Below are 14,535 nucleotides of genomic sequence, written 5' to 3'. Positions count from 1 at the left end.
GAAGATGACGACTTACCTAAACGTCTAGCCCAAATCGTGGAGTTAAACCAGCAGGCCCTACGATATCTTAGCCGGAGGTCTGGTCTGGGAGAACACGGGCCAGATCTAGTTTTCCAGAGGAATTCTCCTAGTGAAAATTCTGGTTTCTGGCCCGAACCTACAAGGGGCCAAGTTGGCATTCTGCATTCTTGAAGACTGGACCAATCTTTGGGGGCCCTGGTTTCTCCAACCCCGTTCCCCCACTCCACATCCTTCCAGGACTGTTGTGGATACTCTGCTCCTCAGGAGGCCCTCAGATGGACAGCCACGCTGCACTCATCCCACTGATGAGCTGTGGGGGAGAGAGTCGGGGTGATTCCCTGGCCCCAGGCCGGCCGGCGCTGAGGCGAAGGGGAAGGGGGCAAGTACGTGCGGAGCCAACTGGCAGTCCACACGGCGGCCATTAATGGGTTGGCCCAGTGGATCGACCCCGAGACCCCGACGAGGTTAATCTCACCGAAGGAGGCCCGGGGTCGGCATAAGCTTATCACGTCCCCCTTAGATACTACCATGCTGGGTGGTGACGGGGCCCAGTTCCGGACTTAGGTTTTCCTACCCGCTTCCCTACCCACCAGGGCAAGGGGATGATTCGGAGTCTTGGAAGGCCCGGACAGACTCAACAACTCTGTCCAACACCAGTCCGCTCTTTGAAATCGTCTATCAGGTGATGAGCACTTTTCTATCTTAGAAGAATCAATCATACGATAGCCTATTGTGTGCACAGCACTGTTCTAAGTGCTTGGGAAAGTACAAAATAACAGGGTTGGGAGACACATTCCCTGTCTGCAAAGAGCTTAGAGTCCACAGGAGAAGGTAACTAAACGCTATATAGCAAAACCTTCATTTCTGAGACCAAAGTCAAAAGGCTTTCTCTCATCTGACACTCTGCATGTCATAAAATTCAAAAGGGGAGGGACTTCCCGCCCTACATTTCAGAATTCCCATGTCAATCCGGGAACACTGGATGCAGAGGTGACTGAGGAAGTACAATGATGTCCAACAGAGAGACCCTGCCTAAAACTACAATTCGATTTTCCACCAACTAGAAACTAGCACTCCCCCCTTCTAGACTGTAAGCCCAGTGTGGGCAGGGATGGTCTCTTTATTGCTGAATTGAACTTTCAGTAAGTGCTCAATAAATATGATTAAACGAATGAATGAACTCCGTTATCAACAGTCCAATCACCTAAAATATCAATCATGGCCAAAAGAAGTAAGCGATAGTCCGAAAATCACCGCGGATCCTTGGCAAATAGACTTTGACTAAGAGGATCGATAGATGGTGTGTGAGTTGGTATGCTCAGAAAGACTACGGGTGGGGGTAAAGTGCCGAGGTCCTGAGGTGGGAGCTGGGCCGGGGCGGGGGACAGGGAGCGTCGGTGGATGGTTATGATCTGGGGAGAAGATAAATTAATCGGGAAAGGTGATTTCGGGAGGGCTCTGTAGATGGGGAGAGCTGTGGTTCGCCAGATTTAGAGAGGGCTACAGTTCCAATCAAGAGAAAAAGCATGAGCAAGGGGTCAGAGGCAGGAGGGTCCTCCTGCCAGCAAAGAAGGCACAGTGTGATTAACTTGACAGAAATGAAGAGCGTGACCTCTGGGGTGTGGGGAAAGAGAGTAGATAAGAGGGAGGGAGCTGATGGAGAACCAAAAGATAAGGAAGAAGGATTAAATTAGGATATTTAAATATTCAAAGAAGTACGTTCTACTGTTCTCATAGCCCCGGGTTCCAGTCGGTTGAGTTCCCACATTGCATTTAAATCAGGCTACTAGAGAGAAACATCTGAGAAAATTTTTAAAAAAAAGGTCATACAAATTTCAGGGTGTAAAAACATTTTATAAAATCCGCGATATTCAGAAACCACATAAATATTCTATGGTCCCTAACTACAGAACCAGGTCCCTCCTCCCGGAACTACCGTCCTCAGCAAAGGAGAGTGCTTATTTTAACGATTAATAGCACAAAATTCAGAGCGATACACTGAATTAGTAGCTGGCTCAAAGCAATCTCCAAATGGTCTCTCCACGGGTCCCAAAAGAGGTAGGGGCAAGCAAGAGTTCTCAACCCCACTGTCCACTGCTGCTAAGATAAGCACTCAAGACCAAATGAGCAGTGAGTAGACCACAGTGAGAACCTGTCTTCTAACTCCCACATCCTGCTTTTTCCATTAGACATGCTCTGCGCACAGCAAAGTGAAAGCACCCCCCTGGATTACCGTATCTCTCACTCTCAAGGTATCTGCTCCCTTTCTGGAAAAAGGAAGCTGTCCAAACAAAAGCAGAAGAAAAAAAGAACGCAAGAACAAAAGAGCTACACGAGCAAATCCTGAGGCTCCGTCTCCAGAATTAATGAAAGGAATTGCTAATCATTCATTCAATCGTACTTATTGAGCGCTGACTATGAACAGAGCACCGTACTAAGCTCTTGGAATGTACAATCCTGATCTAACGTCAGCGATCTCCTTTTATTCTCGGAAAGTTCCTGTGATATAGCAAGAGGGAGTGTCTCCCACTCTAGAATGTGAGCTCCTTGGGGACGGGGAACATGTCTACCAACTTGGTTATATTGTATTCTAGTACTCACTGATCATATCATATCACTGACGGCATTACTATTATTATTATTATTGGCATTGGTATTACTAGATGCCAACCAGCTTATTGGGTCAGCAAGTGCACTGCTCTCCTCCAAGAGAGTCATTTTTCAGAAAGCATGCATTTAACATTAGCTCTCTGTACGAGCTTGAATTCGGACAATGGATGAAAAATAATATTTAAATCAGTAGCTCTGAACAGTATTTGCATTGCATCTGATGAAGAAAAAGAGCACCTACTAGAATTTCAAAAGAATTTCTTCCTAGAGACAAAAGACGATGAGAGTCAGACTTTTGCTTGTAACACCATTTGTAGTTCAACGGAGCTATTCCAGGTGTGACTTTTTTCTTTTAAGGACGAACATAGAAGGCAACAGCAAAACTAAACCAAATCTTTCAACAGCTGTCATTTCCTTTTACATCAGTCGATCAATGATATTTACTGAGCACTTACAATGCGCTTGGGAGGGTACCATATAAGAGTTGGTAGATACCCACAACTAGCTTATAGTCTAGAGGGGGGACAGACATTGGCTCAGTGGAAAGAGCCCAGGCTTGGGAGTCAGAGGTCATGGGTTCGCATCCCAGCTCTGCCTCTTGTCAGCCGTGTGACCGTGGGCAAGTCACTTCAGTTCTCGGTGCTTCAGTTACCTCATCTGTAAAATGGGGATGAAGACCGTGAGCCTCACGTGGGACGACCTGATGACCCTGTATCTACCCTAGCGCTTAGAACAGTGCTCTGCACATAGAAAGCACTTAACAAATACCGACATTATTATTATTTTTGTTATTAAATAAAAACATTACAGGTAGGTACATACGTGCCATGGGGCTGACGGAAGGGTGAATATCAAGTGCTTATAGGGAAAGGCTTTGGGGTTTCCTGGGCAGATTTGGGGAGGAAATTTATGCAACTGGAGCTATTATCGGTGTGTGCGGGTGGGTGTGGCTGATTACACTGAGGCGGCACTGACGATGTCTCACGTGCAGGTAAAGACTGCTATTTGCCGTTCTGTTGCCTGTCTTGCACAAGGCGCCTAGTTCTGCTTTTGATCCTCCTCCTTAAGGTCTCAATCTTCTGGAAGGAAGCCTCTGCTCCAAGGCAGTTGCGTGCTCCCCCCTTCATCCTTCCTTTCTGATTTCTGCTGGACAGGCTGACCTTTGTGCCGCTGACGATCCTCTGTTCACTCCTCTTCCACAAGACCTGGCACTATTAACTACCGGAGGACACCGCTTATGGGTGGTTGGGTGATTTGGGGTTATTTTTTATTTTTTCAGTGGTGCTCGGTAAGCACTTACTCTGTGTCAATTATTGTACTAAGGCCCGGGGTAGTTACAAGATAATCAGGTTGGACAGTCCCCGCTTCAGATGGGGCTCACGGTTTAGGGAGGAGGGAGAAGGATTTACCCCCATTTTATGGAGAAATTAAGAGACCTGGCCAAGGACACACAGCAGATGAATGTAGATTCTGATTAGAACCCAGGACCTCTGACTCCCTGGCCCATGCTCTTTCCACTAGGCTACGCTGCTTCTTAGGTGATCTGTTTTGCCTTTGTCAGGAAGAGGGACACTAGAAGCAACTAATAGGGTTATATAAGCTGGAAATTAGAGTTCCGTTAGAGAAGAGAAAAATCCTAGAAGGGCAGCCGACATCTGGGAATCCGATGGCCATAGTGCACTTTGCCACCCAGCTGGGTATCAACGCCACAGTGTGGAAAGGAGTGCCCGAACCACCTGGGGATAGAAAGTTCAGCAGTCTTCTCCTGCAAAGTGAATGTAATATTTATCAGCACCAACTCCCACCTGCCGAATCAAAGACCGATCATGAATGTGCCACAGGCCTAATCACTGCCCTCTCACGGGTTATGTCCCCGTGGGACAGCGAGGTCTATGGGAGGTGCCAAAAGCAGGAATGACCACTCTGAGGTACTTGAAACTCTTGTGGGCCCTACAGTCAACGTATCGAAAACCATCTAAGCGATCGGATGCCACGGAGCTTCGTGACAGAAATCTAGTAGTTCTGTCGGAGAAGGGAATCCGTTTATAAATATCATTGAGCATTAAGCGCCTACTGTTTGCAAAGCGCTCTACCAAACACTGGTTAAAAAAAAAAAAAACCAAGATGGAGAATTAGGCCTGGTCCTCGGCCTCCAAGGCACTCCCAATATACAAATAAGGGGAGGAGAAGGGTTGGCGATGGATCCGTAATAAAAGAGAGAACAATAAAAACACAAAAGCAACAATATAGATAGGGACAATGATAACGGCAAAAAGTGCAATAGAGTACCGTGGCTACAGAAGCACAGTTTCACTATCACGACGATCTAGATAAAATCTATAACTGGGCACATTTTTCCTCGACAACCTTCGTCATAGTTAGGGATCTGCCCTGCTGCACCCTCCTCTTTCCCCTTCAAAATCACGCCTATGTATTTAACAAAATTCCTTCAGTCTGAAAAACAATGCTAAAGTGCTTTACGTTTACAAAAATGACAGATTCCAGAATCAGCAAATTATTGCCCGTAGACTATAAAATCCCTGTGCAGTCAGTGAAAGAGGATTTCCGAAAAGCAATGTTTGAAATCGGCCAAAATGATCGAGACACGGGGCGGGCAGACAAGGCATCAGGAAGCCCCCCGTTATTTATGTTTGGTGATCTTTCTATAACGGGAGAAAGAAATATATCGTTATATCCCGGCTAGACTACTGTGTCAGCCTTCTCTCTGACCTCCCTTCCTCCTCTCTCGCCCCGCTCCGGTCTATTCTTCACTCCGCTGCCCGGCTCATCTTCCTGCAGAAACGATCTGGGCATGTCACTCCCCTTCTTAAACAACTCCAGTGGTTGCCTATCGACCTCCGCTCCAAACAAAAACTCCTCACTCTAGGCTTCAAGGCTCTCCATCACCTTGCCCCTTCCTACCTCTCCTCCCTTCTCTCTTTCTACCGCCCACCCCGCACGCTCCGCTCCTCTGCCGCCCACCTCCTCGCCGTCCCTCGGTCTCGCCTATCCCGCCGTCGACCCCTGGGTCACGTCCTCCCGCGGTCCCGGAACGCCCTCCCTCCTCACCTCCGCCAAACTGATTCTCTTTCCCTCTTCAAAACCTTACTTAAAAATCACCTCCTCCAAGAGGCCTTCCCAGACTGAGCTCCTCTTCCCCCTCTACTCCCTCTGCCATCCCCCCTTTACCTCTCCGCAGCTAAAGCCTCATTTTCCCCTTTTCCCTCTGCTCCTCCACCTCTCCCTTCCCATCCCCACAGCACTGTACCCGTCCGCTCGACTGTATATATTTTCGTTACCCTATTTATTTTGTTAATGAATTGTACATCGCCTTGATTCTATTTAGTTGCCATTGTTTTTACGAGATGTTCTTCCCCTTGACGCTGTTTAGTGCCATTGTTCTTGTCTGTCCGTCTCCCCCGATTAGACTGTAAGCCCGTCAAACGGCAGGGACTGTCTCTATCTGTTGCCGACTTGTTCATCCCAAGCGCTTAGTACAGTGCTCTGCACATAGTAAGCGCTCAATAAATACTATTGAATGAATGAAATGTTCAGCTGGGCTGACACCTCCTATCCTAAGCATATTCTGCACATACCCTGTCTTTCTGGTGCTGATTCCAGACGAAAGAACTAGGTTAGCTAGACTCAAGTTATTTTTCAAATTCAAGCCAGAAAACAAAAAGGAAAAAGGAAAAAGATAATCCCTTGAGGGTAGACATTTCAATTCAATCTTCATCAGCATGCAGGCCAGCAGGAACTTCAGTAGTCCTGCGACACAGGAATTGAGGGAACAATGTGGTTCTTTCAACGGGAGCTAACGAAATCCCCATACCACATGTGTATGCACGGGTGACAAAAAGATTTATAGTAATGATAATGATAACGGTATTTGTTAAGTGCTCACTGTGTGTGAAGCACTGTTCTTGGATGCGCCATTGAGTATATAGAGACAATTTTCTGTCTTCCAAAAATATGTTTCTAGAGAGTGTTCTGGAATAATAATCCCATGTTAAAAGCTAGGAACTGACCTGACAAAAGTGCAATGTCAAATCCTCGTGAACATATTTATTCCTGCTTTTCCAAAGAGATGCCACAGATAACAGGGATATCAAGGCAACGGAGAGTCCGGCTCCTGTGCTGTTGGAAAGAGAGACATACTTTGAGACTCTATTCCTTATCCTACCTGTACTTTATTTTAGTGCCTGCCTCCCCGACTTAACTGTAAACTCCCTGCAGGCAGGGATCCCGTCTACTAATTCTGTTGTACTCTCCCAAGGACTCGGTAGAGAGGTCTGCACGGAGGAAAAACACTCAAATACTAACGACTGATCTTTTTAAAAAGTTCTATGGGGACTCAAAGAAAAATGGAAAACAACATTACTTTTTAAGCATTTTTTAAAGTCTCAAATGTCTATCTTGAGCCATACTCAAAATAGGCTTTCTCTTAAAGCTGCTTCTTCATAAAAACTGTGATTTTCCTCCATTTTTTCCTTTTCTGTGAATTATTTTTTGGAACTCAGTTTTGTCAGGATGAACTCTAAGGATAGCAACTTAGAATTCTTACGGCTTTTCTAATCACTTAACTCTATTACCCCGCTGTCAATTGTACAGGTTTGTGCGTTTCTACTTGCAGTTCAGTTCAGCATTATGCGTTAGGGGGATTGCTGCCTAAGAGACTTAATAAATTTTACAACCTTCTCATTCTTTACAAATGACTATGTGGAGGGGACAGAATGTCCAGTCCTGAGCGGGGCCAGCTGCTCATAGCCAGGAGAGAGCAGACCCGAGGAGACGGGACAACCGGGGAGCAGCTTGAGTTGTGGAAGTGAGGCAGGAGGGCCACATCCAAAGCTCGGCCCAGGTCTGAAGGGAGTTTTGTGGGACAAAGTGAAGCTGAGGGCACCGTGAGGTCCGAAATGGAATTAGCCCCAGGTGGAACTTGCAAAATGTGAGTCTTGTGCATTCTGAAATTGCCTTCCCATAACACAAAAAGCCTAATGAGCAATAACTGGTTAGCAGTAACAGGAATGAGGCCTTGTGGCTCTCTCCGGCACAATCACACTTCCCTCGCATACTTAGCTCAACCACAGCTCCCACCTGAGCCCGAGCTGGGGGTGAGGGAAGTGCTAGATGGGCAACTACTCGTTCCCTTCCCCAGCGCACCCGCTCTCGCTCTCTCCTGCTCCACGGCCACCGCCCCCACTCCCAAACAACTCACGGGAGTGACAGAGAGGGGATTCTGACGACCCCGGACGAGACCTTTCCCCTCTCTTCCCCACAGCCACGTGCCAGTGGCAGCCGACACCTCCACCAGACCCCGAGCGGGGTCGTGTTCTTTCGAGTCTGTCAAATCCTTTTGGTGATCCTCACAAAGATCGCGTCACGTGGGATGCATTTAAACGCGATCCGGATGGCATCGGGGAAGTCCTCTGGAATAGGCCCGGGCTAGCAGGTGATTAATCCGGGCCGTAAACTCCCTCCTTTTATCCTGTGGGGTAGAACCAAGGGGATTTTCTGCTGGCTTTGTGACTTGGCTAACTTGTCTTAGGCCCAGAACGGCAGCGGGAATTTTTCATCAGAATCTCCGGGAAAGGGCAGGCCAAGTGACTTAGCCTATCTGGACTGACCCCAGAGGCTTTTCTATTGTCTAGCCCAACTGCGACAATAATGCTGGACTCTCGCTGACCTGGAACTCCTTCCCCTTCATTAAAAAAACAAAACAAAACCACCCGCCCTGTTTTTTTTACTGCCCTGGAAATTCTGCAAAGGTGGCAGAGTGATTAAGGGAAGGGAGGTGCTGTCCTCTATGAATAATTCATCAAGAAATATTTGCACGCTCCAGCATCACAGCACAGTCTGAAAGCGTGAGATTTGAAACACCGTCCATATTGAAAAGAGATTTTTGGGTTCCTGTGGGCCTCTTCTGATTTGGGGATTTTTTTTTGTTTTTTAATACTCTGGGTCGCGCTACCATCCATTAGAGAAAGAGCCATTTAGCGACCATATGACAAGTCGCTCCCGAGGGTTACCCACTCTGCCAAGTCACCTCGGCCCGGGACCAAGAGAGACGCCCGAGTCAACTGGTTTAAATGTGGGGGGGGGAGGAGGGGGGGGATTGTTCACTCCTCTGAGTTGCTCTGGGATCTTTCATTCCAGGTAGCTCTAGGTGAGTACTTCTATACACATGTACGCATTCAGTTCCAATCTGTCTGGTGGCACCGAATGGGAAAGGAACTATAATTTACAGAAAAGAAAATGAGGCTCTTACACTAGGAATACAGCTGGCTCTCGTCCCACAACAGGCATCAGGGGAAACACTGCCAGAAGCAGACAGAAAAAAGCCCAGCTCAGTGAGGTTCTCTGAAACAAAAGAAAGAAAATAATTTCTACGGATCCGTCCCTCGGAAGCCAAAGTGGCTGTGCAGGCCACGGGGGTTGAGCCGTGGACCGTGTTTGGCTCTCCGACACTGTGACTTGAATTTATCCTTTTCACACAGAATTCATTACTGCAAGCATTTCAGAAAATAGAACAAGGCTCGGATAAACCTTTAGGAACTGCCGATTAGAAATCTGGGCAAGCTAATGATGGAATCGATTCCGCCCGGGAGTCAAAAGCAATAACTGCTTTGGAAACAGATGCTGGGGTTAAATGTAATGTGATTTGGAATTTTCATTCTTTCTTCCTATGCCTTCCAATCTCTTCATGTTCAGTGTAGGAGCTTCGTAACTGGGAGTCTACGACAATAATTTCATTTAGGAGGTAATGGAAGACGTCCTGGGCTGGGAGTCGGGGGACGTAGGTTCTAGTCCCATCTACCGCTGACCTGATGTCCGACCTTGAGCAAGTCAGCTCCTCTTTCTATGCTTTGCCTTCATCATCTGCAAACCTGTCACCTCTCAGAATGTGGTCAAGAATAATCAGGCGATAAAACAGCGACTGAGAAATACATTGATTCAAGGTAATCTTAGTCACAGCAGTAATAGTAAAGTACTACTTTGCAATATTCATTTTAAATAGAGCAGAACTCCCCCCCTCCATGTGAACTGAGAGATGTTATATCTGTAGATATCATACTCACTACGACGGTATTTGTTAAGCACTTTCTGTAAATCGAGCACTGTTCTAAGCACTGGGGTAGATACAGGCCAAGCAGGGTGGACGCGGTCCTTGTCCCACAGAGGGCTCACAGTCTTAATCCCCATGTTAGAGATGAAGTAACTGAGGCACAGAGAAGTGACTTGCCCAAGGTTGATAAGTGGCAGAGCTGGGATTAGAACCCAGGCCCTTCTGACTCCCACACCTGTACTCTACCCACTAGGTCATGCTGCTTCCCGATACGCTTCAGTATGGCTTGCCATGCCGCTCCCATCCCAGAGGAGTGGAAGAAAGGGCACCGCAAACTGACGGTCAGTTCTCCATAGATACGATACCTGTGCTCGAGTCCAGAGTTGGGTAAAAAAGGGCCAGGCGGCAAGTGCGATCAAACCGACCGTGAGCATAGAGCGGTAGAAAAAGCTGAGAACCTAGCAAGACACGCCACAGAAGAAATGAGAAAATAGGTCATTTAATATCGGTCTCATTTATTGGACGAGTTTGAAATTTGGCAATAGGGCTTCACTTACTAATATTTCAATTCCAAGGGCGAAGACTATTAGAAATCCAACAGAATGACTCACAGAAAAGGTCAACAACGATGTGATAAGGTCTTGAATAACATGGAATCTGTTTGAGAAGATTACATAAAATATTTAGAGAATAAATTAGATCGCATCACGTCATGAAAGCTATGTTCTAAAATCAGAAACCTGATAAGAAAAGAAACCAAAACCTCAACTAATACCTGGTTTAAAAATCTAATAATTCTAGCTGAATTTTTCCACAGCTGGCTTCGGTCCACATGGAACTTTCTGCCTAAACAAAGTTTCAACCTGACTTGGGGAGTCATCAATCACTTAATTCACCAAAGCTATTTACTGAGTGTGAAGCGTGCTCATCTGATTTCTGAAGCTGTATTTCACTCTGCAGGAAACAAAATGGACAAAAATCCACCACAAAGAAGCACCCACTCCCGATAAGCCAGGCGGACGACGGTGAATTTTAGTCACCGGCTAGGGATCGAGCTCAACCACTGTTTGCTAAAGGAAGTGTTCACAAGTCCACTGGCTTTAATTACCGCGCAACTCATGCCCATCGTTAAGTAGGTTCCCATCATCTGGTCTAATCAGTACTCCCCAAACAAAGGCGAGAGCTGATTGAGGCCAATATGGCTGCCAGCATGTTACACGAATAACGGCAGTCAGCAGTCAGTCAGTCAGCGTGTAAATCCATGTCGACAATGAACAAGCCCTAGACAGAGGCACAAAACTGATTTCACTGAACAAAGTTTCGATGAGGAAAAAAAGCCAAGTCCCATGGTTTGCCCACCAAAAATATATCCATGGAATAAGCTAATCTGTGAAGGTACTTTTGACTCTATATGTTTTACTTCCTGACTAGACCTGCTTATAGACACTGACCCATTAAAAAGGGATGTGAGAAAAGGGCAGGGGATCCCTCCGGCCTGAGCCTAGGGCTGGACCAGTTCTTTCACCATGAACGCTTCCCTAAAGGAGCAAGCAGAAAGAACAGGACAGCCTTTCTCCACAATGCCCATGCGGAATGAGGTCGTTCCCTCAACAATAACTGGTTGCTGGGCGATGTACTAAGCGCCGGGGTGGATATAACAAAATCGGGTTGGACACGGCCCTGTTCCATATCGAGTTCACAGTCTTAATCCCCATTTTACAGATCAGGTAACTAAGGCACAGAGAAGTGAAGTGACTTACCCAAGGCTAATCAATAGACAAGTGGCAGAGCCAGCAATAGAACCCAGGTCCTTCGGGCAAGGGGCACATCGATTTGGAAAGGGAAGGATGGGCAGCTGGGGGTTCCGGTGTTCTTGGGAGGTGGTCATCTGGTTTCGACCCGCAGCGAACCCCTCCCGCCCTACGGTACGCCTTCCAGCTGCCTCGCCAGGTTGAGCCTCACCATCCGTCCCCATGTCTAAATGCTCCCGGCACCTGACACGACGCCGTGCTACGCTTAACTGAGCCTGGAATTTCTGAGCGTGGGTTTCAGGAATGGCTAAGCAGGAGAGGCATCAGGACGCTAGGCAGATTGCTTTCCTAGGGCCCAAAGTTAGTCCCTAGAAATGAGGTAGGTATTTTTTGGAAGGAGAGGGATTACCTCTTCTGGATCATTGGAGCGGCGTGGCCTAGTGGAAAGAGCACGGGCCTAGGAGTCAGAGGAGCTGGGTTCCAATTCGGGCTCTGCCAGTTGCCCGCTGTGTGACCCTGGGCAAGTCACTTAACTTCTCGGTGCCACAGACTCCTCATCTTTAAAACGGGGGTTCAGTGCCTAATCTGAGACTGTGAGATCTGGAATAAAGACTGTGCCCCATTCAGTTAACCTGTACCTATCCCGGTGCTTAGAAGAGTTCTTGACACACAGTAAGCAGTTTACAAATACCACAATAACCATCATCATCTTCATCATCATTATGGGACTCATAAAGTGCTATGCTGACCCTACTGTGCATGCTTCGCAGCAATTCTGGAACAGCGCTCTAGTAGACTAGGCGGCTAATAAATAAGGAGAAAAAGAAAGCATTTAAGGAAGGCGCCCGACATTTCACTTACTCTCGCAGAACTGCATACCATATTGGCACTGGTGACAAGCAGTATACGTAATAAGTCCAGGGACAGGATTGAATCAGCAGGAAAAACGCTATTGAAACTCCAAGAGCTGCAAAGCCCCATGGCAGAAGAACAGTTGGTTTCTGCAAAGCAAACGAGCTGTAAAAAACCCTTACTAGGTAAGTCTATCTTGTAAACTCCAACCAAAAACTGCATTTCTCGCCTGTTAGAATACAGACTCACGGAAAGGTTCTGACCCCGGGATCTCTGTGTTTTGGGTTCGGCAACTACTGGGGTTCATCTGTTCCGGCTCAGGAGACAGTCATGGATTAAGACCGAAGGAGCCAACCGATCTTTGCCTGCCTGCATTACCCAAAATTATCTCAATGAAAGCCCATTCTAAAAAGCTCTCATCTCAATCCTTATATCCTAAATCTGCACCTCCGAATTCTCAAATGAATCAACAGTTATTAAAAAAACAAGGGAATTATTCACAGACATCTTCTTTTAATGGGGTACTCCTAGCTTTCAGAGCTGGTTAACCTTCCCAGCTCACCTAGCAGTTGGTTTCTCTTCACTGCCAGGGCAATTATAAAGTTTACAAGATGGCTGGCCCCTCCCACCTTCCCACAAAAGCTTCCCTAGTCAGAGGAACGCAGCTAAACCAACCTATAGGATTTCCCAAGAAACAAAGACAAACCCAATGAATACAAAAACCTAGCATTCTTTTTTTCGTTTATCACGGGTCCGTGAAAAGGAGTTAGCTGCAGAGATTGCAGAAGTGGAAAACGTGTGGGTGCTGAAAAGCCCATCCATCCCTCTCTATGCAATCGGTTCTCGTCCCACCGGCACAACTTAAATGGTTGGATCCCTGGACTGTGGTCCCTCCTAAATCCTGTCGATGGGTTTAATTTAATTGTGCTTATTTTTTTTTTGCTCTGCTCTCCCACGTGCCTAGGACAGTATTCTACACGTAGCAGGAGCTCAGTAAATACTGATGACGACGATGGTGTACCTACCTTAGTTCTTGCCACAACACAAGTGACCAGATTGGAGTGGAACTTGATTATGATCAGAGTGGCAAAAGACGTCCAACCGACAAACCCCATTACAACACTAACGCCCAAGAAGAGTCTGTCGTAAGTGTGGTAATAGTTTAAGCCTTCCAGCGCCAGGTCAATTAACATCTTGCAAAGGGAGATCTGTGGAGCGAAAAGGACACGTAAGGCTGTTACCGAAGGCACAATCTAAAAGGAGGGAATCCGAAGCGGCTGAAAATAATACAAACTAAGTTTATGCAATCTATGCACTTAGGAAAGTACATTACGATAGAGCTGATAGACACAATCCCTGTCCTCACGGAGTTTACGGTCTAGACGGGAGGCAGATATCCACGTAAATTTTAGATGGGGGAAATGGCAGAGTGAAGGATACGGAGATAAGTGCTGAGGGACTGAGGTGTGGGAATATCGGGTGTTTAAGGGCAACAGATCTGTTGATGCAGAGGGGAGGTACTATAGGAAATGACGACTTAATCAGGGAAAATAATTTGGGGAAGAGGAGAAAAGAAATGCAGAGCTTACTGTACTCTCCCAAGCTCTTAATGCAGTGCTCTGCACACAGTGAGCACTCAATAAATACAACTGATTGATAAGAGTAGTCAAATGAATTCATTGAACATGGTAGAGAAGGAGCACCTGGTATTCCCTAATTGTTCAGTATAACCTTGTACTTAAGCTCTTGGCAGCACTTTATTGTTTTTGATGCCCCAATAAGGGATTATAAGGAACAGTGAAAAGTCTAAAATATAATAAATTTGACCCTGTAAAGCCCACTGTACTATAAAGTGCTTGAGTCTTTAAATTTAAAAAAAAAGAGTGAATGTTCACTAATCAGAACAATGCCTGATGACAGCAAATAATCAAATGGCAGTAGTCTCAGAATTTTGGGGGATCTGAATTTCATCTTTCATTTTTCCATGTTGTAGGTGAAGATTAACTTAACCATGTATTTACACACAAGCAATCACATCAAATGAATTGAGAAACTGACTTGTTCCAAAATGCAATGCCCATTACTCTTTAGAAATAAATGCAGAGAAGTTTGATTTTTTGAAGACAAAGTAGGATTGTTCCATTTTAAAGTTCAAACAAGTTAACAAAAGAAAACCAAGTATTATAGGAAAGAAAAGATGAAAAAAGGAAAACCGAAATGGCAACACGAATTTGT

General features: G+C 46.3%; 1 protein-coding gene across 3 annotated transcripts in view; it reads right to left on the bottom strand.

The window, feature by feature from the left end:
* The window catches only part of PIGN (phosphatidylinositol glycan anchor biosynthesis class N), a 75,247-nt gene that overhangs the window by 24,077 nt on the left and 36,635 nt on the right, over positions 1 to 14,535 (bottom strand). For all 3 annotated transcript variants that reach the window (XM_039910656.1, XM_039910658.1, XM_039910657.1), the window contains exons 15-20: positions 13,326 to 13,508; positions 12,310 to 12,449; positions 10,255 to 10,354; positions 10,063 to 10,155; positions 8,900 to 8,991; positions 6,660 to 6,768 (exon numbers count right to left, since the gene is read on the bottom strand). In XM_039910656.1, the coding sequence (XP_039766590.1) occupies positions 6,660 to 6,768; positions 8,900 to 8,991; positions 10,063 to 10,155; positions 10,255 to 10,354; positions 12,310 to 12,449; positions 13,326 to 13,508 (717 nt within the window). The remainder of the gene's footprint in view (positions 1 to 6,659; positions 6,769 to 8,899; positions 8,992 to 10,062; positions 10,156 to 10,254; positions 10,355 to 12,309; positions 12,450 to 13,325; positions 13,509 to 14,535) is intronic.

Source organism: Ornithorhynchus anatinus, chromosome X3 (genome assembly GCF_004115215.2).
Source record: "Ornithorhynchus anatinus isolate Pmale09 chromosome X3, mOrnAna1.pri.v4, whole genome shotgun sequence".
Lineage (NCBI taxonomy): Eukaryota > Metazoa > Chordata > Mammalia > Monotremata > Ornithorhynchidae > Ornithorhynchus > Ornithorhynchus anatinus.
The sequence above is the reverse complement of the archived record's forward strand: the minus strand, read 5'-3'. Positions and strand labels throughout refer to the sequence as shown.